We start from the raw sequence: 25,120 nt of genomic DNA on the forward strand, positions 1-25,120 counted from the left end.
CTTAAAATAAGTATTGTGCTTGAAATAAAAGGATGCTGTTTCCTTTTGAAAGGGCTGGATGGGTCGAATGCTGGACAGTCCCAAGTGTTGTGTTTACAATTGACTACTCCTGGCACCCAATTTATCCTCAGAAGGCAGATGAGCAGTTAAAGCAATCCTGTAAGTGTCACTACCTTTTCCTTGTTAGCACTGCTTCATTTGGGAAGCTGCTGGGACTTTGGATCACACTGCTTCCATCTGCAGAGATGAACTTGGAACTGAATTGCTGTTTTATGTCTCAGGGGAATGTTTTGATCATTAGAATGCACTGGGATTGATTTAAAACCTGACAGGATTCCATGCTGCTACATTTCAGGATGTGTCCCAGTTCCTTGTGTAAAAAAAGAGGATACTGTCTGCAGTTCACTTCTCCTTGTCCTTAACAAAGTGGATCTCTTAAATGGGTTGTTGCACAAGATAAAATATCACTTGGTATATTAAACATCAGGATATTAAATAGGAAGTACAATATTTTTGGCCATGTCCTTTAGGTTTTCTAAGTGTTTTTGACTTTTGCATGTTGCAATCTCATCTTATTATTCCAACTGTTTAAATTCATTGTATATGAGATGTAATAATAGTGTCTTCCCTTTATGGATATCAAACTGTGATTTCATTGTTCACTGTTCAAGTGAACCATCAGAAATGAGTGTTAGACTGGTCAGTCAAATTCTAATGTCTAAGAATTTATTTTAACTTAACTGTCTAAATATTTCTAGATAACAAATACCCTATGAGTATGTGCTTGCAAAAAATGTTCTAAACACAGAGGTTAAAGTAGGTTCATTTAAATGTGGAGCGAGGTATGCAGGAAGTGAGGGGGTTACAAAAACTCTTTCAGGCTGAGATTGTAGAAGCAGAACTGATGGAGGAGAGATGTTCAAAGAAAAATGAGGGCTAATTTGCAAGGGCCACATTTGAAAGGTGTTAGAAGGCATGCTGGATGGCATTTTTAGGGTTTGAGTTCCAACAGTTGACATCTAAAAGAACTCTAATTTGTGAGGATGAAGCAGAAAAGGTGAGATGGATTTTGCAGATGCTCATTAAGTGCTCAGCTTGGGTCAAATGTGCATTCCTCACATTCTGAGAACATTTCCTCGTATTTGTAGCAATTGAAACCTGCATTTGCAAGTTTGTACATAGGCAGGTAATTCATCTGCAGAGTCCTCCAGTGATTAGTTCAGCAGTCCACCTCACTCCTACTCTGCAGATTCTCTGGAAGCAGATTCTCTGGAATCTGCTTGCAGTAGCAACATCTCTATTCTATTTTGAGTCAGTCCATCAAACTCTGAGAAATATGTTGCATTACAAAAGATGTAGCTTCCATAAAAAGTGGTCATCTCACTGCAGCATTTGGCTGATGCATAACTCATAAGATGGTGCAAGCACTGAGCAGGCACTGTCGACAATAATGGGGAGTTCAGGCCTTGGAGGTTTCTGCCTGCAGGTGTCTGTAGTTCTGTATGTGCCAGTTCTTCCTGTTAAACTGGCACCTGAAATCCTCCTCCAGCTGGAGCATCAATTTTTGATGGTTTTCCCATGGAGTTCTCTACTCCTCAGCAATCAATTCACATCCCCAAAATAGTTCCAGTTACTCATGACATTCTCATTGCCTTTCTTCTCTTAAGACAGTTTTTGGGCTCTTGTTCCTAATTCCAACGAGAAAGAAGGGGTAGGAAATAGGATTTGAATTTCCAAACTGTTTTGTGACTAGAGTAATTGAGTTGTTGGAGACAAAATTTTGGCCTACAGAGGTACTAGTTGAGAACAGATTTTTAGTACAACTTTGCACTTTGCATGTTTATTCTCTGTTGTTTATCCTGCAGTAGCTGTGTGGTTGTGGGAAATCTGCTCTGCTGAAATGAAAGCATGTCTCTGTTTAACTTCAAAAGCAAGCTAAATACACTGAATACTTTTTTTTCTGAACTTCAGGGATTGTTTTTCTCTTGCATAATTAACATTTACTAAAATATTCTCTATTTTCTTGTCTTCCCATAGTTACTAGAGATGAAAAACTAGATCTGTAGCATAGACTTGCTAATGTAATTATACAATTCACGTGCTAAGAGTTGTGTATTTAATCCAATTCCTGTTGGCTGAACTTTGTCCAACAGAAGCCTAAGTTGTAATCAAAATCTGTTTTCTATTCTTCTTGTGCTTCCAAGTGTCAGAAATGGAAGAAACCATGTTGTCTGTGCTGAGGCCATCCCAGAAAACCAGCGACAGCGTGATTTCATCTCCCACAGCTTCCAGCCGCCTTCCCCTCGACCCCTCGGAGCTGCCCCCGGATAAGCTCCACGTGGAGCTGGAACTCTCCCCAGATTCCCAGATAACCCTGTATGGACCCTTGCTCAAAGCCTTTCTCTCCATAAAGGTAGGCAGAGGAGCACAACTTGCAAAATGTATGGGTGGCCGCTTGTAGGAAGGGGAAAGAATGACTTTTAAAATGGGAAATTCAAATTGGGAAGGATATGTGAATTTGGATGCAAACTTTTGGTAGGCTCTAGTTTAGAATTGCTCTGGTGATCTGGTATAGCTGGGATGAATTTTATTGTCACAGGCTTGTGGGAAGACTTCTTACAAACATATATATACACACACACAGACACCCATATCAGCATAATTTTTTCCTTCAAGAAATACTGCTTGTTCTGAACATGTGCAAAAAATTTCTTCTTTCAATTTTCCACTAGTAAAATAAAACACTATTCCATGATTATGACTAGAGCTTATCTAAACTCCAGTTTTTATGCAGAGTTATACCAGAAGCCATGTTTTTGGTGCATTTTAAGTTCTGCAGTGTGTTGTTTTTCTTAGCTAGACTCCGTGACATTTCTGGAGTTAGGATCGTGGAAGGGACTGGGGAATAAGCTTAATTTAAAAAGCTTCTTCAGTAAATATTTGAGAAGGATTATGCATCCTTTTCTTGACATTAATCTATTATGCTTTAGAATGTGTGTTTGTTTTTTTTTGCTGTCTTCTCTTCCATGACTGATTTTTTTAGGGTGTCTAAGTTTAATTCCTTCCCATCTCCCTCACCCTCCCTTGTGGTGACAAAAGCCAAGGCAGTTGGATGTGTCAATTCTGTTTAACTAACAGCAAAATGGTTGATTTTTGTGGTTGGTTTTTTTGTGTGTGTGTGGTTTTGGGGTTTCTTTTTTTGGTGGGTTTTTGCTGGTTTGTTTTTCTCTGAACATTGGTTTCAGCCTGTGCAGATCTAGGTTTAAGGTAATGCTTCTGGAGGCTGGAGCAGAGGTTGAGGAATTTTGAGACAGGTCATCAATATAAGGACTCACTGAAACAGTAATTGTCATTAATTTCAATAAAATATAGCATAGAAGCAAGGAATAGCAGAAAGTACTCATTTGTAGAGTATAGGACTTGCAAATATGCTCATTATTTTTTCATGTTGTCAATAAAATAAATAGGATTAAAATTAGGCCAGTACTGTATCTTGAAGACTTGATTTCTCCTGGTACAGAGCAAAGGAAGCCATGTTTGAATTGTTTATTGAACCCTCTTTTTGAAGCCTATAAATTCATGGGGGATTCTGGCTTTTCAAGCAAAGCAGCACCATTTCAGTGCTTTTTGCCTCTGGAGATAAATGCAAACAGGGCTAAATTAGATCCCTGATTCTGTAATGATTTCGTTTTTAGGTGCAGATTTCTCACGTGAAATTTAGCTTTTCTAGTCTAATTCTCAAGAGAAATTTTTCATTAATAGCTTGTTTATGAAACTGTGCATTTATTGCTGTTTTTAGCATTTTTGTGACTCTGTTTAGAACTTTTAGTCCAGCTGTGCTGGGATCATATTTTGAAAGATTTCTAGGAGGGTTTTTTTTAATGTTTGTTTTCCTGACTTGTGGTTGTTTTTGGTTTATTTTCATTGATCTTTTTTTAATACATGGTGTAGAGATCCCTGCACACACATTGTCCATGCAGCTTTGTTAAGCCTTCTAATCTTGGGAGGTAGTTTTTTGGTGTAGCACACCCTGCTAAGGCTTTTCTGTCTGGAAATGAATGATTCACAGCAGGAGTTGTCAGGAGTGAGTTACTGGAGCACCTACCACCCTCTGCTGGATCTGCCTTATTAAAAATCACTGCGAGAAAATTCTTGAGAGTTTAGCTTTTCTTTTAAGGGAGAAGATGTGATAGATTGCCAGAAACCTGATGGATTCTCTGTTTCCCAGTAGAATTTGGCAGTGTTCCTTTGGCCTTAGATAATTGAAGAGGATTTGCTTAGACACAAGGTGGCTTTTAGACCCAAGCAAGAAATGTTTATGGCCTAATATTTTAGAAGCATGGTTAAGACTTTTAAGCCTGCTGAAAAAAAGGTTCAGAAAGTTGGAGGAGAGTGACTTCCTGCAGGATGTGTTTTGTGTTCTTACTCTGTTATGTATCTTTAAAAGCACAAAATGTATTTAAAAGTGTCAGTTATAATATTTCAGTTCCTTGTGTTGCATGTTATCTCAAATACCACTACTGTGAGAACCACGGAGCTGCCATCATTTTCTGCAAAGCACAATGCCTAAATTTGCACATTTAAGCTATCCAGTTTTCATAAAATAAAAGTGTGTGTTCCTTTAGCTGTAGGTTATACCTATGCCACTTATTTTAGGGAGGATTAAAACCATAAGATTTGGTTTGTATTTCAATTCATTGCCTTCATGTTTTTCATTTGTTTTCCATGTGATCATAACAATTCTTTTTCTTAGGAAAATTATTTTGGGGAAGATGACATGTACACTGACTTTGAAGAGGTCATTTCAAGCCCTGTTTTGTCCCTGTCAACATCCTCAAGCTCTGGCTGGACAGCTGTAGGAGTGGAAAATGACAGAAAAGAAAATGAAATTTCAGTCAAGCCCGTTCACCCTCTTACTTTACGCCCATGGGATATCACTGTGCTTGTTAATTTGTACAAAGTGCATGGGAGATTGCCAGTGGTAAGTACTTTATAATGATAAAAGAATTTGCTTCATGTGATTTATTTTTTTTAGTTTCATAGTCTGGAACCACATTTAACTGCCTGGAACATGTAGTTGCTGTGGTGCTTACCAAAATGTAAGCATACATACCAAAATGTGTAGATACTCTCTGCTGCAACTGTGGCTATCTAAACAACTTTGAGACAGGATTTATTTTGCTTATCTGGGAGGCAGAACTGGATAATTTTCTGATATGTTTGTTATTCCCAGAACTTGATTTGCGTGCTATTTTTGATTGACCATTACAACTTGTCTACTGATTAGCAAATTTGTCTTATAATGGTGCAGTCTGCTCTATGCTCCTGACTTCTGAGGGAGCCCCAGAATAAAAAATCCAGATATAACATTGGGTTCACCCAAATCTTTTTGAATTACTGTTTATGCAATTTTCAAAAGGTTTTTGAAGTTGCACAGGCTTCTTCTTGAGTAACCACTGAGAAGAAAATCAGCATGCTCATACTTGCTACTCCCAGGTTTGCAGCTGATAGTCAAGTTTCAACCATGTTATGTACTTTCAGGTTCTGAAACAGATGTGTTTATCTTTTATTTCAGCATTGCAGTCCAGATGGTCCAGACTGCCCTACAGCTTTCTTGGAGAGGCTGTGCTTCGAGATGAAGAAAGGGTTTAGAGAAACAATGCTTCAGCTTGTATTGTCTCCAGTGAATCTGTTTCTGAATGACAATTATCAGGTAGTCAGTCAGTGTTTGTGTGGCTGTATTGTGGAAGTTGTGTTGATGTTAAATTTGATTTATTTTTTGGTAGGAATTTTCTTGTTGTGCAAAGGTTTTATTAAGGCTTGTGAGCCATAAGTAAAATCGGATGCGTATTTTGTAAAAACCTTTATTTTTGTCCAGATTTTTTTGTCAGTAAAACAAACAGGATTAAATTAAGCTAGTGTTGCATCTTTTCCAAGAATTGCCTCTCACCTCCTTGTCCTTGGCAGCGCCCTGCAGTGGACGAGGTGCTCCGGGAGGGTCACATCAGCCTGTCGGGCCTGCAGCTCCGTGCCCATGCCATGTTTTCTGCAGAAGGGCTGCCCCTGGGAAGTGACACTTTGGAATATGCCTGGCTGATAGATGTGCAGGCTGGAAGCCTCACAGCCAAAGTGACAGCACCACAGGTACCATCCAGAAACTAATCTGAAGTATTACCCTTCCTCCTTCTACAACAGGCACGGTGTGGATTTCTGGAAAGCATGTGATCTGTGCCTTACTTTATAACTTTAAAATCTAATCATTTCTGTAAAGGGACAGCAGGTGCCAAATAAGCCATTGTCAGAGGGATGTTTTAAAGCAGGAGGCAAATGAGATGATTTGTGGGAGTGTAGTATGGACATGCCTCAGGAGTAGCGGCTCACTGCATAAATTGTGCTCCTTGGTCCCACTGGAACATAATTTGCTTTCCTGGTATTGCACTTTGTTAGGTCAGTCTTAGCACTAACCCCTTTTAATTTGGCCATTTAGGTTACATTTGTCTTTCCACCTAGGTGAATGACTCCAAGTTTACAACAAGCAGATCATTCTGATTTATTTCTGCTGTGGTCTGCCAGATCTTTAAAGGAGAGTTGCTTTGCCAGTGTATTCTGAGGCACAAGAAAAGTCCATAGGTTCTATTTAGTAGTTACTATTTGCCTTAATGATTTTTAATTTTTTAAGACACTTCTACATCTTCTTAATCCCCTAAGAATTGGTATTTTCTAGGATTAAGCACATATTTAATTGGGAGACTTCTGCAGCAAATAAAATAAGGCATACAAGCAAGTTTAGTAACTCTAAAGAATAGATGTTTTCTTGCTGCATAGACAGACATTTGTGGTGGTGCTTTGCAGAATGCTGCCACTGATTTAGATGATCTGTAGGATTTGCTCCACTGCTCTATGGTTCAAAATTAAACTTTGTTGATTAAAAGTACTCCAAGGTTAAAGAACATTTCTTAAGGCCTAATGCAACTGAAGGATTTTCTTGCTTCATAAAGCCATTCTCAATTGTATGCAATTTGTTTTTTTTTTTTTTTAGTTGTCAGCTCTTGAATTTGCTGTTTCAGGTTCATTGGCTTTTTTCCTTCCATAGTGTGATGTATTGCAGGAATTTGTGAAGGGACTACAGTGAATGGAGGAGGAGAGATTTTGTGCAGGAGAGTCATAGCTAGATGAAATTCCATTCAAATTACTGCTGATTTTAAGTGCCCTTTCCTTTGGCAAGCCAAAGAAAACCCATTTCCCTCTCATAACAGAGACAGACAGTCATGAATCATTTCCTTTATGAGAGAGCTAACTATATAAAAGACTTAAATCAACAATAGGCTAATTACTAGGTCTAGCAAGAATCAGCAGTGTTTTGTTGAGCCAGTTTCCTCCTGTGCTATCTAAATGTAACTTTGCTGCTTTTATAGAAGCAAATCTGACATTTGAATTATGAATGGTAACGAAGTACCTTGAGCTATTCTTCATGATAAAGTTGGGGGAGCTCTGTCTTTACAATTAAGTTCTCAACTGACTGCAAGATCAAAAGCTGCAGCCTTTTACTAAGAAATAATTTTGGAAATTGTTTAGTGTCACTGTGCTTTTCCATGAGAAAGCTCAGACTTGCATGTTGTGGTGCACACAAGAATAAAAATCAACCTTGAGTAGCAGGAAGGTGCTGAAGCCAGGAGGGTGTGCTGAAGCCTCCTGTTCACACCCCAGCCCTTGGGGTTGTTCTCTGTTCTCCATAGAACAGCACAAATCCATTTTGTGTGGGTGCTGATGGATGCTGTTGTTTCCTTCCAGCTTGCCTGCCTTCTGGAATGGGGGCAGACCTTTGTGTTCCACGTGGTGTGCCGGGAGTTTGAGCTGGAGAGGCCCAAATCCGTCATCCTGTGCCAGCACGGCATCGACCGCCGCTTCTGTGACCCAAAGGTACCTTGTCATCCACCCCTGCTGCTCACTGGACATGCACAGGTTCTCTGGAACACTGCACAAATCCACCCAGAGCATAAATAAAAGGCTCAGCCCAAAAATAAGCTCCTGATAGATGTTTATATGTTTTCTTCCCCTTCATTCTTTCTTTTCCCTTTTCCTTCAGACCAACTCTGTGCCTGGGCTGTGCCCAACATCAGATGACTTAAAGTACACCATGACACGCTTAGCCATGGATGGAGCAGATCTCTATGTGGTAGAACATGGCTGTGCCACCAATATCAAGGTAAAAGTAGTGTTCTTGACAGCAATTAAATACTTTGTTAATAGAGAGATATTCTATCAAAAGGCACAAATATGCCTGCATTGATGGCTTGCTTGCATGCAATGGATTAAGCAGAATTTCTAAAACTTTACGTGATAAAAAGTCATCATGGGCTTGGCCAGGAGTAGATCAATTTGACTTCTATTTAATAATTCCATTAATTATGTTGGCAAATGTAAGGAGGAGTATATGTCTCCTTACATATTACAAAAATAAAATGGAAGTTGTGGGTTTGGTCTAAATCAATTTCAAACACTCTGGGCAATATAAATCTCAGTGTTTGTACCTGAGAGTTGATAAGAACTTCTGCTGTGAATTAATAAACCAGCAAATGGAAATGATTGATATGGATCATGTACAAGTCAGTGCTGGGTAACTCATGGTCCTCTTGTGTGAATTGAGATGTATCTTTGGTAGAGAAGGGAGAAGTGTTTGTGCCACTGCCTGACTGAATCCTTTGTTCAAGAAGGGCTGTGCAGAGAAGAGCTGCTATTTTCTCCGTTATCCTACTGCACAGGGAAAAAAGGGAATCATTTACCCGGTGTAGCAAAATATGTGTTTAGATACAGTTGAGTTATGGTAACAACAGCAAAGAAGAAAGCTGCCATGCTGACATAACTGAGTAGTTAATTGTGCTGTTAGTTAATAAGTGCAGTTTTAAATGGTAGACTTAAAAGTCAAATTTTGGGCACGGCTTCACATTATGAGCAAGAATCTAACTAAAGGGCACTGGTAATTATTTTAAACATTTTTTAATGACGTGGTATCTCATCACTTGAATGGCTTGCTGCCCTGTGGCAGTAAAAAAAATGCTTTAGCCTCCAAATTCTTTTGAATCCAATATTAAAAAGCGCCATCATAAATATTAACAGTGTCTGTAGGCATAAATATGAATGGCAGTATTTTCAAAGGCAGCTTAATAACCTGAACCACTCTAGAAAATTATATCCTGAATGTGTTTCATTCAAATAAAAAAAAACAACTAAAGAAGATTTCCTTTTTAGTCTGTGACAGAGATGAGAAACAATAATTTAATATTAACCCTGTGGGTAGCTCTTCTATGGCTGGGTTATTGTTCAGCTTTTCTTGGTTTAGATTTGGCAACTCCAAACTTCAGATGGCAAACTCCATCTGAAATTTCAGGTGCTTTGTGGTGACATGTTGGAGAGGACTCAAGCTATGCAGGAAATCTGATCCAATGTCTTCAGATTATATCAAGTTTGAGGACTAAAAAAGTTTGAAAGATTCAAGTTTTTTGGGTTTTAGATGACAGTAAAAAAGTTGATTATTTAAGTTTTTTGAGGTTTCATGACAAGTGATTTCTGTTTTGTTTACAAAAGGATGCTTCTAAGTAATTCCTTTTTCTTGTTAGGTAGAAAGTGTCTGAGATGAATTTCTAAGCTTGCCTTCTTTTGTGTGTGTGCTGACTTGCAAATAGTACTGCTTCCCCAGAGAGGATTTTACTGAGATCTTTTTGGGCTGTAGTTTGGGATGTGTTGACTGGTTGAAGGCCACTCTTCCTTTGTTTCCCTGACAAATAGTCAGACTGCTGTTTAAATCCTGTTTCAGATGGGTGCCATACGCGTTGCAAACTGCAACCTGCACAACCAGTCTGTGGGGGAAGGCGTCAGCGCCGCCATCCAGGACCTGCAGCTCAGGCAGTACGTGGAGCAAGTGAACAGCTGCAGGACTGGCCTCCAGCCAATACTGAGGAGGGCATACTGGCTGGAAGCTGGCTCTGTCAACCTGGGCCTCATCACTGCTGACATTGCTTTAGCTGCAGATCACCCTTCTAAACACGAGGTGCAGAGGCATTTCTTGGAAACGCACGATAACCGAACCAAGAGGTGAGCCGTGTGCTCCAGGGAGGTGCATTTGAGAGGGATACTTGTTCATCTTGCTTTCACTGAGCTTCAGCATATGGTCATGGTTTTGTTTTGCTTTCTGCTCTTCTTCCTTTTGTAGGTTGTGGTTTTTGTGGCCTGATGATAATTTGAGAAATAAGAGAAGCAAGAACAAGTGTGGCTGTCTCGGTGGTTGTCGGTTCTTTGGTGGAACCTTAACGGGACTGGACTTCTTCAAACTTGAGGAACTGACACCTTCAAGCAGCTCTGCTTTCTCAAGCACAAGTGCAGAATCTGATATGTTTTATGGGCAGTCTTTACTGCAGCCAGGAGAATGGATCATCACTAAGGAGATTCCTAAAATTTTAGATGGTAAGAATGCACTGTATTTTTACTCTATTTTGCCAAAAGTATGATTTCTTAAGGTTTTCCTATCTGTACTATTTATGAATCTGATTAATGAAGTGCAAATGCTTGTGCTCTTGTGGCCTGACCCCTTCTAAGAGCAGGCAGAGCTTGAGCAAGCTTTCATATGCTGGATTTTTATATTACCATGCACCTCCATGCTGAGTAAAAAGGAGATTTTTGGCTTGTTCTGCTTACATAGAAAGCAGCCAACTGAGACAATCTGATGTTTTGCTGACATGATTTTATGATTTCTTGTCAGGAGAGCATGCTAGTATGTTCATGCATTTCAAAACTAAGGCTTTTATTTAATGATTTTTATTTCAGTAGGCAGGGAAGAGTCCGCTGCAGTTATGTTATGAGATATGAACCTTTTCTTTTCCTTCCTTGATCCTAGGTAAAGCAAATGGTGTCAAAAGAAAAGATTGGGATTGCAGATCTGTGGGGATAGAAGTGGAAAGGAAAGCACAACACCTGAGCCTCCAAGTGCCACTGCGCTCCCACAGCTCCTCCTCCTCTTCAGAGGAAACCAGCAGCTCCAGTGCTGCCCTGCCCTTGCTTGCAGGGGAGAAGGACAGCCCCTCATCCACTGCTGAGGATCACCTGGGACAGAAGGAGTTCCTGCCCAGTGCAAAAAGGGAAGATGCACATGGAAGGTTAGTAGTCTTCTCTGGGTAGGCATATAATTTGACTCTTAAATGCTCTAAGAAATTTAAGATCTAAGATGTGGGAACCCAGGACATCCCCTCTGGCTGTCCAGAGCAGCCAAGACCCCTGCCAGGGGGCTCAGAAGCCCTGGCACAGAGCCCAAAACACCTGTGGGTTTGATTATGACCCATGGAGTAAATTACCAACCTTATGTGAAGATCAGCAAGCCACAACAGTTTAGGTAGAACAATAGTAAAGGTATCATGGGGTGGAAAAGTAGATTTTGGGGTTTCTAGAATGGGGGTCCAGGAGGCAAGATGGAGGGATCTGGGCATGTCCAGCCTTCCTCCTTCTTCTTCTTGGCCTCCATCTTCTGCTGTGATGATGGCACTTCCAGATTGGTTTAGAGTAGCAGCTCACTGTCTAACATAGGTGATGGGTATTGGGAAGTAATTGTAAACATTGTACACGTAGTTTTTAGTATAAAGACATAACACGGCCCCGGGGGCAGGCAGAGTGCCTGGAACTGTCCTGCTGGATGGACCTCGGCAGGGCAGGAGAAAAATTTTACAAGATAAGGAAAAATAAACAACCTTGAGACCAAGACCTGAAGAGCCCTGACTCCTTCTTCAAGTGCTCGGGCTGGGAAAAGAGACTTTGTTCATCTCTTGGGGTCACAGCAACCACCAAAAGATCTCAAGAGTAAGAAATTTGATTTAGCTATTTTTCAAATGTTAATGGTGCTGCTGAAATGTTTCCTAGTTTGAATGATGATTTGGGCCCCTAATTAGGGGATGGTTACCTGAGCAAGGTAAAAAATCCAGCATGTTACCAGTACTTGTTACATGTTTGGTTTTGCCTTCTCTGTATGTGTTGAGATCTCTAGCTTATCAGAGTGACCCCAAGAAAATTTTGGAAGTCTCTTTTCCCAGCCCGGCACTTGAAGAAGGAGTCAGGGCTCTTCAGTTCTCAGTCTCAAGGTTGTTTATTTTTCCTTATCTATAAAATTTTTCTCCTGCCCTGCTGAGGTCCATCCAGCAGGACAGTTCCAGGCACTCTGCCTGCCCCTGGGGCCGTGTTATGTCTTTATACTAAAAACTACGTGTACAATGTTTACAATTACTTCCCAATACCCATCACCTATGTTAGACAGTGAGCTGCTACTCTAAACCATAAAAGTGCCAACATCACAGCAGAAGATGGAGGCCAAGAAGAAGAAGGACAAAGGCTGGACACGCCCAGATCCCTCCATCTTGCCTCCTGAACCCCCCCCATTCTAGACACCCCAAAATCTACTTTTCCACCCCGTGATAACTTCACTATTGTTCTACCTAAACTGTTGTGGCTTGATGGTCTTCATCTAAGGTTGGTCATTTGCTCCACGGGTCATAATCAAACCCACAGGTGTTTTGGGCTCTGTGCCAGGGCTTCTGAGCCCCCTGGCAGGGGTCTTGGCTGCTCTGGACAGCCAGAGGGGATGTTCTGGGTCCTGACATGTACGTGGACAAGTGACAGAGTTCAGCATGTAACCAGCATTATGAAAATAATGGCTGTGCTAATAGAGAGCCACAGAATCACCCATTCATTTGACAGCTGCTGCAGTGCAGGAAGAGAAGCGTTAGTACAGAAATAACCAGGTGTTGTATTTCTTTGTGCTCCCAGTGTCACGGTGGAGGCTGCAGAGGGCCGGCCTGCATCCCCTGGCCCCCAGGAGAGGCCTGTGGGCCAGTCCCCCATGAGGTCCCCCCTGAAGCGCCAGGCGTCCGTGTGCTCGGCGCGGCTGGGCAGCACCAAGAGCCTCACAGCCGCCTTCTATGGGGACAAGCAGCCCGTGCCCGTGGGAGTGCAGTTCAGCAGCGACGTGTCCCGCAGCGATGAGAACGTCCTGGACTCCCCAAAGCAGAGGAGGAGCTTTGGCTCCTTCCCCTACACGCCCTCAGCCGATTCCAACTCCTTCCACCAGTACCGCTCCATGGATTCCAGCATGTCCATGGCGGACAGCGAGGCTTATTTTTCAGCTGCTGAAGAGTTTGAGCCAATAAGCAGTGATGAAGGTCCAGGGACCTATCCAGGGAGGAAGAAGAGAAAAAAGCAAGCTCAGAAAGCTGAATACAGTAGGGGGTCTATTTATCACAGCGTGGAAGGACCCTTAACAAGCACAATCCACAGAGAAATCAGTCAAGATATGAAAACGTTGCCAATTAAGACTCATCCTTCCCAGGCTTCATTTGTTTCAGCTCTGGGAGGAGATGATGAGCACGCTGACAACATGTACGTCCTGGACTCTGAGAAGACGGTGGAACGGGAGCAAATCACTTCCCAGCAGCCTGTAATGGCATGTTACCAAAATTACCTGACACAGTTCCAGGTGATCAACTGGTCAGTAAAGCATCCAACCAACAAAAGAACTTCCAAATCCTCATTGCATCGCCCTTTGGACCTTGACACGCCAACAAGTGAAGAAAGTTCCTCATCCTTTGAGCAACTTTCTGTCCCAACCTTTAAGGTATGGAGGAGTAGAGAGAGAAATAAGAATTCAAAATAACTTAAAATGGCTTAGTACCAGTTGTGTGAATAAGATAGAAAAAAGTTGAAATTCCTTTGCTTTTAGTTAAAGAATACCTTGAATTTCTAGCTTTGCATCATGGGGCTGTGTGGCTGGAAGGTTGTGGGCAAAAAAAGGAGTTAGAATTCTGTGGATGTGTATTCTGAATTACCTTTGTTGCACTCAAAAATGCTGTCTGTTGAATGATATGCAGCTGGAGGACATTTATGTGAGTTTTGTTTAAAATACATTATACAGAACTGTGATAGCAGTACCTTTAATACTGGTCAAGTATACTTCAGGCTCTCAGTGCTTTATTTCAAAATTAAATTGCAACTCAGATTTAGGAAATTATTTTTTTGAAGTGACCTGAGCATACATGCTTAAGGGAGGAGATGAACTGAAATATATGAAAAATAATGGAAATGACTTGATATAAAACAGGTGATTGAGTTCTGGAACTGAATTTGTTATCATTTTGCAGAAAAGGTTTGTGTTGATGCAAACCTTATGTAGATTAGTATTTGAAGGGGTTTTTTAGGAGCAATAAATCAATGTTTATGTAAAAGCAGTGTAATCTGATTTTTCAAGGAATTTAAAAAGCAAACCTAGGAGTTCCTGTATCCTATATTGGAGAATCTGTTTCTAAGTGTTCATTTAACGAAAACAGTTTTAAGGGGAATTTTTCAAGATCCCTTGGTTGGGGTTTTTATCATATATGGAAGGAATGTAATAATCTTGTTTGCACTTGTATCTTAGATTGTTAAACAGGGTCTCACAGCGAATTCACTACTGGACAGAGGCATGCAGCTCACAGGATCAACATCTAAGTAAGTTGAACACATCATGTATGCTACGTTGTTAGCATATCTTTCAAGAGTAAGATTTTCATGATACTCTTGTGAAATATTTTGCCTCCTGCTAGCTCTTTCAAAATTTGATTTACAGCAGTAGTTTTCAGTACCAGATCTATTTCAGAACAGGTCATTTCTATTGGTCAAACAGAAAGTACCCAGTGCAAGCATTAAATTTTGTCACATGTACGTTTTCAAGATTATGAATGGTGATTTCATTTAGATGAATTTGGAGGTGCTAATGCAAGTGTCCATTTCATTGCCAGAAGCTTAACTTGAATTTAGGGGTGATTGTATTTTTGTACTTTCTAAGATATACAGTAGAAGAGACTTGCTGTTATGTGGGTTTCATTAAGAGTTAAAATGATACCACAACACTTTTGTGTTTGTTTTTGCAAAGCCTGGTCACTGATGTGTGTTTGACTTGTCTAGCACACCTTATACTCCCTTGGATAAGAAGTCTGCAGAGAACACAGATGATGAAACAATAACAGAGGAATGGACCTTGGATCACCCGGTCTTCCAGACACGCACAACGGCCATCGTGGAAGTAAAAGGAACTGTAGATGTAGTTCTGACTCCTCTTGTAGCAGAGGCACTGGATAGGTAATTTTATTTTGATGGCACTAAAAATTGTCTAAAATCACAGCTGTTCTGTTTAGCAAGGGCTTAGGTGAAAGGATTGAACAGCGTGGCTGATGGAACAGCAGGGCCTGGTGCCCGCCAGATGTAATTCTGCATTTCCTATGAGGTGGCTGGAACGATGGGAAGTGCCCTTAGTGTCTGTCAGTGCTTGTTTTTCCTCTGTAGTGTTAATTGCACGTGGCTGATGGTGAAACTGGGAGTTTGAGTGGTCTCTTGTGTGTCTGTTCCCCTCCCAGGTACATCGAGGCTATGGTGCACTGCGCCAGCTCCCGGCACCCGGCAGCAATCGTGGATGACCTGCACTGCAAAGTCCTGAGGGATGCTGTGCAGAACAGCAAGACCAGCTTCTCAGAAAATGTGAGGGAAAAACCAAGGGAATCCTCATAGATCTGAGAGAATGCTCATTTCTGTATCTTACATACAAAATATTTTAACTGAATTTAGTGTTTTCAGATATAAAGCTAAAATGATAGCTACATTAATTTCGAATGCGTGCTTACATGCATTTTCATAATCAACTCTTACATACTGTCTTTCATTGTCCTGAAATCTTTTACAGGATTGAAGTTTTTCTGGTTTGGATGGTCTAGAGTAATTGACATCAGATAAAATCACACATTCTGTTCTTTGAAATTACTGTAGCTGGTATTCTTAAGTATTACATTCATCTCAGTGAGATGTTACTTATTATTTTATAGTAGTTAGGGAGAGCTTTGCAAATGCCTGTGGGTTTTTTTTGCAGTTCATCTGGGACCTTAAAAAATTAATTTAACTTAAATAGAATTGTGTGGTAGCTCTACAGAATTAGGTGTTCTTTCTGTCCATGGTAATGACCATATTTATATTTTATGGTTTCTTAGACTTCACAGTGTAGTGGACACTACTAACTTGTTTGATATTAAGTTGTCAGATATACCTTACGTGTGTAGAATTCAAACTTGAGCTGAAGTCTGGTTGTTAAAGTTTACTGCAGAACGGCACTGCTGCCCTTATGGTGTTAGACCTACTGTACCTCTAAGTGCTGCAGCCTTTATTCTGGAAGTCATGGTAAATTGCCTAAAATCAAGTTGGAATCTATTTCTGCTTCAATGCTAATAAAATATCCTGTTACTCCTCTGCTCAGCAGCTCTTGAGTTTGTGCTAATAAATTATTTTTCTCCCCTCTGCAAGTTGTCTTCGAAGCAAGACATCAGAGGAACAAAAATAGACACCACCACAACAGGAACAACAAACCAGGGACCAGCACAGACCAATCTCTCACTTAAGCAAGATAATGTGACAATTAAAGGTCTTCAGGCCAATGTTACAGTTCCAAAGGTAATAACTTTTTTTTAAGCTTATCAGTGGAAAAGTGCCTCACAAAGTTATTTTCATTTTGGATCCCTGTTTGTTCCCCAGAAGCTGAAGTGAAGCTGTGCATTTGTGCTAGAGAACTAAAGTTTTGAATTTTGGAACTGCTTAATTTTATGATGGTAGACATGCAGTAGTTAAATTTCAACCATCATAGGGGTAACTGGCTGCCATGTCTTTAAATTATCTTCTGGGTGTCATGGTTTTATTTTTTTTTTTACTGAAAGTATAAGACAAGGTTCTGTCAGAAATGAGTGATGAATGTAACATGCTTTTCTAAATGTCTTTACTCTTTGATGGAATTCTGTGTGCAGGTGAACCTGTGTTTGCTACAAGCATCTGTGGATGAATCCCCAGGAGTTTCTTCCAGCAAAACCGTGACTCACGTTTCCCTGGTAGCTTTGTGTTTTGATAGAATTGCCACTCAAGTTCGTATGAACAGGTAGGAACAGTACATGTCACTATTTGTCAGAAACTTCAGACATGTTTATGTCATTGTTTTTGTTTATCTTGAGGTTTGCTTAATTGCTTTTTCCTCCCTGATATTGTAAAGGGGTATAGTTGAGGAGACTTCGAACAATGCAGAAGCTGGGAGGAATTCTGTCACATTCGATCGCTACATCCAAACCAGCAAAATGCAGCCCCAGTCTTCTGGCTCACTGAGGTCCAATTCTGGAGCAGAAAAAGGAAAAGAAATTGCTGCTAAATTGAACATCCATCGTGTTCATGGACAGCTTAGAGGTCTTGATACAACAGGTATTGAGCAATATTCAAATGTGGAAATGTCAGTTTTAATAGAAACAAGTAGTTATAGTTGGTCTTGGTCTTGTAGCTTGGTTGTAGGTTTTTTATCAACATGGATGAAAAGCTACTTGCACCCAGAGCTTTTGCACATACTTGAAAAAGAAGTTTGGGATGAATTATTATTCCACTAAGTGCTAGATTTAAATTTAGGCAAACTAAAAGCTGTCAAGACAAACTTGTAAGCAGTTTGTGTGGCAGATGTGTTGCCCTGTAAATGTTGACCTGCACTGATGGAATTTGAGGCCTGAGCTCCCTTCCTCCCAGCTAATCTCTTTTCAGCTACCATTTCTTGTCACCTTTTGTAGGGAATGAATTACACTTTTATGCTTTCTTACTGCATTCTAACACTTTCAATAATTGCCTGTTCGCCAGAAATTTCAGCATGACAACCTGTAGTTTTATAACTGTAACTCTAAAGCTGAAAATGAGATCTACCCAATTGACTTCCTTGTAGTTTGTGTTAAGGAAATGCCTTCAGGAAGCTATGAGTTAAATTTTGCTATATCTCTTGATGCTAGAAAAACTAACCAGGAAAAAATGACCAAAAGTAGAGGCTGGTTTTGTTAAACTGCTTCAATTTTGATGGAATCTATACCAGTTTTGACTCTGTTCCATAAGGAGCAGGAGTCTTCAGACATGAGGCAGTACTCTGTAAAGCCAAGAGGATTGAAAAATGCACACTAAATAAATAAACAACAGAAAATGCCACTGCTGTGCAAAGATGAGTGAGCAAATGAAATTGGAGGAAAACAAAAACAAAGAACACTGCAATGGTTAACTCCCTTTTTACTTAGTTATAGATAGAATCTTAGCAGTAGTGTCCTGTATCAGGTATGCCACAGACATTCAAGAGGGCCAGTTTTGGAGTTCTAACCAAGAAAAGTCATCATGCTCTGTTTAAAAGGTTTGAGAAGAGCCTTTCTAAGGATCTTAGCGTCTCATGTTTACTTCAAAAGTGGGTGCAGTTACAAATGGCAAATTGGAGGCAGGGAGTAAGGATTAGAAGGGATATAATGTGACTCAGTGTAGTTCTTTTCCTGAGGTATTTGATATTTAGGTATAAAGTGTTTTAAAATACTGCTCAGTCCTTGGGTTTTTTTTGAAGTTTAAAAATTATCCTGCCCACGTTAACGGACCAGGAGCAAGGCTTTTTTGCCCTCTTTTTGTGCTTCTTTTTCTTGCTTGTGTTTCAGGTTTAAGCTTTTTCTTTCTTTTTTTCCCTCCCCTCCTGTTTGAGGAATACTAAAGGGATAACTCCCACAAAACACTCTAAACTTCAGAGAGCTTTTGGAAGTTGTAAAGTTGTTCCATTTTGGAGCAAAACAGTAAATATTTATTTATCTATTTATTTTCACAGATATTGGAACTTGTGCAATAACAGCCATTCCTTTTGGGAAATCAAAAGTTCTTTTTACTTTGGAAGAGTTGGATGAATTCACTTTTGTGGATGAAACAGACCAACAAGCTGTTCCAGATGTAGCTCGAATTGGTCCTAGTCAAGAGAAGTGGGGTTGGATAATGTTTGAGTGTGGAATTGAAAATTTAACTATAAAAGGTAAAGCTTTTCAAGGCTGTGTATTGTTTTGTCTTTTTATGAGATTAGTGACAGTTCTGTAGATAGGTCTTCTGCCTTAGCAATTATTTGATTAGAAATTTTTAAATCTGGTGATGCTGAATAGTGCATCTCTGTGGTAAACAAATTTCCTAGGTTATACAATAAAGACATTTTTAGTTGTAAGTACCACTAATAATAGTATATGAAATAATTTCATGTAGACTGGTTTCATGAGTTTCTGAACTTAGGGTTGAAGTTGATGCTCAGAGAATAATATTTTCAAAGTCTTTATGTGAGTACTCTTCATCTACTTGTGGTAGAAGCTCAAAAGGATCAGAAGCTTGAAATTGTAGTGCTAAGTTGTTGAATAAAATGGTAATGGATCTTGTTGAACTAAAATCCTGTGCATTTCTCTGCTTAAGCACAGCTCTTCTCTGTGGGCCATAACTTAGAGCTGTTTGTGTGCTGCCAACCTTTACAGTCTGGGTATTTTTACAGGGGGAAGACAGTCTGGGGCAGTGTTGTATAACACATTTGGAGTCATGGGCAAATCAAGAGACGCAGAGAGAGGTGGATTGCTTGCATCAAACAACTCTTCAGACTCCCCCACTGGCAGTGGCTACAACACTGATGTGTCTGAAGATAACCTCCCTTGTGACAGAATAAGTCCCTCTTCAGACATTAATGGAAATTCCGTTTCAGATGAGCAGGTATGTTCAAGCTGGGTAGAAATCATTAGTCACTCATCCTGTTTGCTTAGACACTAAACTTCCAGCTTTCTGCAGAGTCCTTTGGGAGGATTAGCATTAATTTATTTTGCTTTGCCTAAATGCCTGTGAAAAAAAAAAAATTGAGCATGTATGGTATGTTAGCAGCTTTCAGTGTAATAATTTTGGAAGTCAATTTCCTTTCTAACTTCATGATTTCCTTGTTTTTGAAGGATGAAGGTGTTGAATCAGATGATCTGAAAAAAGATATCCCCTTGATGCCTCCTCCCCCTGACTCCTGCAGCATGAAGTTGACAATCAAAGAAATTTGGTTTAGTTTTGCAGCTCCCACCAATGTACGCTCCCCAGCCCATATATATTCAAGGTATGATTTTACCTGATGTAAAAGAGGGAAAGTGGCAGTTCTGCTTTGTTAAATTGCAGTTGTATTTCGTAGATTCTGAATGGAATTTGGAGCTTTGGAGATGGTAATTTTTTTATGTATATCACAGTAAGACTTGCTTCAGTTTTTTATTGTAGTAATTTCTGTGGAAGTGCTGCTAGAAAATTCTTACAACAAAATCAAAAGAACAAAAAATGAGGAGTAAAAAAGCCAAATGAAACAAAAAGCCCTCACTAGCAGCTTCTGGTGAGGTGGAAATATATGAGGGATAAAGGCAGGGGAAGGTGTTAGTTTTGAGTAGATGAAATGCCAGTGAAGAGAGCAGCTCTTCTTTGTGCTTTCAATGCCCAACTGGATATCATGCATGATCTGACTGCCATTGCAGTATAAAGTTCAAGATGGGTATTTCCAAGACAGTTTTTCACATCATGTGTGTAGAATAAGCCAAATATTTCAGTCTGTCAGTATAAAGCCATGAGTTAGAAAATACTCTGCTGGTACTTTTGCCTCAGCCCTTTAGCAAAAGTCCTTCATGACATGTTAACACTTCAGTGGGATTCAGTCAGTGATGAACATTTCAAACTGTATGATTTCAGTAGGGAATACAAATGGGAAAAGGAAAGGAATAGCAGTAGCAAAAGTGGGAAGAATCATGAGTGTGTGAGTGAGTAAAACAGAAATTGCCTCAGGTACTTTTTGCCAGTTCTTGCTTTCTGGGCAGTGAGTCTGTGTTTATTACTTTGCATCAATGTCCCACCTATATGACTGTCATTCATAAGAGTGCCAGAAAATGCTGCTCATTGCTGCTGCTGCCTGTGAACACCCCTTTCTCTTTGTCTCCACAGGCAGCTGAACCTCCTGAGCACTGCAACACCTGCAGTTGGTGCTTGGCTTGTTCCCATTGATCAAGTGAAGTCGTCATTAAATAAGCTGGAAACTGAAGGAACCCTGCGCATCTGTGCTGTTATGGGGTGCATTATGACAGAAGCTCTAGAGGTAAATGAGCTTTATAAAATCAATGAGCATATCAGAACAGGACAGTGTGATAGGTAAAATGTAGTTTTGGGAATTCTGGATGTTTTCACTGGCAGACTTAGAGCATCTCTTGTGAGCCTTTGGAATCGGTCACAAGAGTTCACAAAACCTGTGGTTTTTGTACCCAGTCTGAATTTCAGAGCCAAGTCTCATGCTTCTTACAGGAGTGCATCTCTGGGCAAAATAAGAGTAAGTATGGCTGTGGTGCCTGGTATATTTTATGAAGGATTTTTGTTTGCTGTTGGGTTGGATTGGCGCCATCTAGTGGGAAGATTTGGACGTGATGGCCACACTGAGATCCTGTCTTGCGTAGTGACATGGATGACCTAAGAGTGTTGCTGATTTTCTGCTCTTCTCAAAAATTATCCCTTGCAGCAGTCTCTTATTCCTACATCCCTTCCTGTTTCTTCTTCCTACCCTCTTTCTAGCATTAAACCAAATTTTAACAAGTGCCTGTTTTGTCTTTAGCTAGGAATAAACTGTTTCTTCAAAAATTACATACATGTCTATTAGTCTGGGTGCAATTTTATAAGGCCTGCAATTTGAATCCAGGCTTTTCTTTTATTGCTTCATATATATAAATATGCATCCAGAATTATTTTTCACATGCAGTATTTAAATTAAGGTGGGTACCCATGAGGCAAATCCTTGTTGCAGAAGCTCAAAATGAGGTTAGATGTTTTTGTCTCATAGATGAAATCTTGTCATTGATGCTCTGTTTGCAAGTATGTTCATATGCTGAAAATGTTTTTATTTTAATCCAGAATAAAAGTGTGCACTTCCCTCTGAGAAGCAAGTACAACAGGCTTACCAAAGTGGCTCGTTTCTTGCAAGAAAATCCCTCTTGTTTACTCTGTAATATATTGCACCATTACCTTCATCAAGCAAATTACTCCATTATTGAAGATGCCACTATGGTGAGTTACCCAGGAAAACTGCAAATATCTCAGTCCTTTAGTTTCAAATATGCCAAATTCTAATATCTTAAATTTGGCAACAGTTTGAGGAAGGTTAACAAACAAGAAAATGTAAGCAAGACTTTAAAAGTGATAAGGAGATATTGTTTCATTTTATTTTCTTTGATATCTGCTATTTTTCTTATGACCTGTATATATGCATAATGTTTATCAATTTATTTTATTGCTAAGTATGTGAGATGATAAACCAAAAAGGCATGCCTTTAAAACTGTATAGGGCTTTTGTATCAGATTTTATTCCCTCTCTATCATATTTCAATGGCCTTTTGATAAGATTTCATTTTTCATGGTTCTAAAATTGAATGAGTCTCAATTATTGAGGCAAGTGCATGAACTGGTTAGTTTATTCCAAATTCTCTCCTAGGAACTAGTTGTCATGTTTTCTAGAAACACTGGGGTAATGCAGACAGTTTAAGAAAGGAACTAGAATTGTACCAACTTTAGGCTTTAAGAATCTAATATTTTTCTTGATGGCTTTAGAGTGTTAATATCTAGATTGTAGTGGGAAATAGTTATTTGAACAAACATCAGGCAGAAGGGAGGAGTGTTTATTCCTGATTTTGTGTCATTTTCATAATCCAGTTCCACAGCTGTCAGATTTAAACACTTTGGTTTTCAGCATATTCCGCTGAGAGCCAGTGATCAGGAGTAGCACAGTTTGTGGCACAAAATAGCACAGTTTGACTTGTGGTCAAAATGCCAAGCTTTTGTTTTCTTCAGGACAATTCAGTGATGTAATCAAAACAATCCCTTTATTTGGCCTCAAATTTATGTTCCTAATTCACTGCTTATGAACAATTGAAAAAACAATCTTTTTAATTTCACTTCTGTTTGTACAGAGTTGCTATGAATCTTAGCCTATAGTTCAGAGCCTGATAATTACTCAAGTGCTTTTAGCTTCATATTTAACAAACCTGCTTCCTGTTGTTTATTTTTGGTCCCTTGGGCTAGATCCTCAGGTCATGTAGATAAATGTATTTACTGTGCTCAATGAAGCTGTAATTTATCTCTCAGCTCCTTGGCTTCTTGCTTGATGTGTTACGGTGCCAGCATGTTTGTCATAAGCCTCTTAAGTATAGAGATTTAAGAGAGCTTTGACTTTTTCTCCCCTCCAGTTTACTTCAAAATGCTGTGATATGAATTTTTAATATATAATTTTTTTTTATTTGAAGAGTGATGGTCTTCCTGCCTTAGTGACCTTAAAGAAAGGTCTGGTTGCCTTAGCAAGGCAGTGGATGAAGTTCATTGTGGTCACCCCAGCCTTTAAAGGAGTCAGCTTGCACAGACCAACCCAGCCAATGAAGCTGCAGCCAAATGCCAGCCACGAGCATGAGGATGGCCTTGGATTGGACAATGGAGGGGGCCTGCAGAGTGACACAAGTGCTGATGGAGCAGAGTTTGAATTTGATGCAGGTATTTTCATGTTTTTGTCCCCATAAGAATTCACAGGGACAAGCAGCTCCTCTCAGACATTTCTATCATCTTTACTTTTAATGCTTGTTACATTATAGTCTCCTTAGAATTATCAAGCTTCTCTTTTTATATCACCTTCATTCTGAAGCTGCTGCTAACAATGATAATTATAGTATTACAATAATTAGTGATTGTTCAGGGAAAAACAAAACAGGAGACTTCTCTTTCTTCACGTCTTTTGTCTTTTTTCCCCGCACAAAATAAATCAACTTAATTATTTACTACCTTTCACTCAAAAGCCAGGCAGCAGTTAGCAGCTTTAAGGGAGCAAAGATATTTGTGTGAGAAACTTGTGTGTAATCATACAGTATAAAGCAAATTTTTGCCCCCTTCTGTCAAGTACTTGCTTTGATTAGGCAGAAACACTTGGATTATTGAACAAAACCCAGCACACCCCTGTCTGAGGTGTTCTTATTTGTCTGTGAATCAGACAGCACTGTGTAGGTGTGTGCCAGCACTTGGGAGTTCATGACTGCTTGTAGATAAATGTGCCTGATGCTAGATAGATTTGGAGAACCAAGATAATCTAAATGAGGACAAGTGTTTGCTTGGTGCAGCTACTGTGAGCGAGCACACGATGCTGCTGGAAGGAACGGCCAACCGCCCTCCCCCTGCCAGCGCCTCCTCCGGGCCTGTCACCGGTGCTGAGATCATGAGGAAGCTGTCCAAGACTCACACCCACAGTGACTCTGTGCTGAAAATCAAGGTGGGTGCACAGGGCTGCTCACCAGGGCAAAGGGGGGTCTAGCTGGCCTGTTCAGGAGCAGTTCTGTAGCTGCAGATGGGTAAATGCATGCAAAAAGTTACTATAGCACGTGGAAGGGGTGCTCCTGACCTTACAAAAGGGATGCTCCAGCAGTTGGTCTGTATTCTTCATCTGTTCTTTGTTTTCTTGCCAACTAACTTCCTGTGCATCATTTAAGGATGTGCCCTAACCTTTGCAGCTTTTGATCTTTTATTTATGGCAGCACAAAGAAGGATTTAACTGTCATGGTACAAAATCAAAGACTGGCAAAGCTCTCCAGTAACTTGTACTGAAATTGTGCTCCAACCTTATATTCAGACCAAATATTACTTTGTTTTTGCTGTTTCCACAGTTCTTCATTCATTTCTTTGTTTTCTGCTCACAGGGCATCCATCCATATCATTCCCTGAGTTACACCAGTGGAGATACAGCTACAGATTCACCAGTGCACGTTGGCCGCTCCGGAATGGGAGTCAGGGAAAGCCCAAGGAAGGAAAGTCTGCTCAGCTATCTCACTGGGAGCTTTCCTAGCCTGCACAATCTGTTGGAGGGGACTCCTCAAAGAAGTTCAACTGCCGTTAAAAGCAGTTCTTTAACAAGAACAGGTAGGATGTAGCATAAAAAAGTATGATGTAGCATAAACAGGTATGATGTAGCATAATTTCTTAGTCTTTTTGAATGAGTAAGGAAACAACCATTTTGCATTTGTTTTTTCTTAACCTTTTGAGTAGCTCAAAAAGAGCTGAAACTAATATTTCAGTACGGTAGTTTGTATATGATAAATTCAAGACTTAGTCATGGTTTATGAAAATGTTCATTTTCCATGAATATTTTTGAAGCATTGAAATGTTTATGCTCTGTTATTTTTCAGAGTGTATTGTTATC

General features: G+C 40.0%; 1 protein-coding gene across 10 annotated transcripts in view; it reads left to right on the forward strand.

The window, feature by feature from the left end:
- The window catches only part of BLTP1 (bridge-like lipid transfer protein family member 1), an 87,633-nt gene that overhangs the window by 27,495 nt on the left and 35,018 nt on the right, over window positions 1–25,120 (forward strand). For all 10 annotated transcript variants that reach the window (XM_071452475.1, XM_071452465.1, XM_071452466.1 and 7 more), the window contains exons 18-42: window positions 53–159; window positions 2,205–2,413; window positions 4,754–4,981; window positions 5,576–5,713; window positions 5,968–6,144; window positions 7,792–7,920; window positions 8,087–8,206; window positions 9,815–10,092; window positions 10,211–10,461; window positions 10,892–11,150; window positions 12,805–13,648; window positions 14,447–14,517; window positions 14,974–15,147; window positions 15,423–15,543; window positions 16,357–16,503; window positions 16,851–16,978; window positions 17,090–17,292; window positions 18,698–18,895; window positions 19,394–19,605; window positions 19,836–19,987; window positions 20,851–21,001; window positions 21,805–21,957; window positions 23,190–23,430; window positions 24,048–24,196; window positions 24,621–24,840. In XM_071452475.1, the coding sequence (XP_071308576.1) occupies window positions 53–159; window positions 2,205–2,413; window positions 4,754–4,981; window positions 5,576–5,713; window positions 5,968–6,144; window positions 7,792–7,920; window positions 8,087–8,206; window positions 9,815–10,092; window positions 10,211–10,461; window positions 10,892–11,150; window positions 12,805–13,648; window positions 14,447–14,517; window positions 14,974–15,147; window positions 15,423–15,543; window positions 16,357–16,503; window positions 16,851–16,978; window positions 17,090–17,292; window positions 18,698–18,895; window positions 19,394–19,605; window positions 19,836–19,987; window positions 20,851–21,001; window positions 21,805–21,957; window positions 23,190–23,430; window positions 24,048–24,196; window positions 24,621–24,840 (5,060 nt within the window). The remainder of the gene's footprint in view (window positions 1–52; window positions 160–2,204; window positions 2,414–4,753; window positions 4,982–5,575; window positions 5,714–5,967; window positions 6,145–7,791; window positions 7,921–8,086; window positions 8,207–9,814; window positions 10,093–10,210; window positions 10,462–10,891; window positions 11,151–12,804; window positions 13,649–14,446; window positions 14,518–14,973; window positions 15,148–15,422; window positions 15,544–16,356; window positions 16,504–16,850; window positions 16,979–17,089; window positions 17,293–18,697; window positions 18,896–19,393; window positions 19,606–19,835; window positions 19,988–20,850; window positions 21,002–21,804; window positions 21,958–23,189; window positions 23,431–24,047; window positions 24,197–24,620; window positions 24,841–25,120) is intronic.

The sequence above is a fragment of the Agelaius tricolor genome, unplaced genomic scaffold (assembly GCF_023055355.1).
Source record: "Agelaius tricolor isolate 1412-34295 unplaced genomic scaffold, bAgeTri1.0.p SCAF_34, whole genome shotgun sequence".
In the NCBI taxonomy this organism is placed as follows: domain Eukaryota; kingdom Metazoa; phylum Chordata; class Aves; order Passeriformes; family Icteridae; genus Agelaius; species Agelaius tricolor.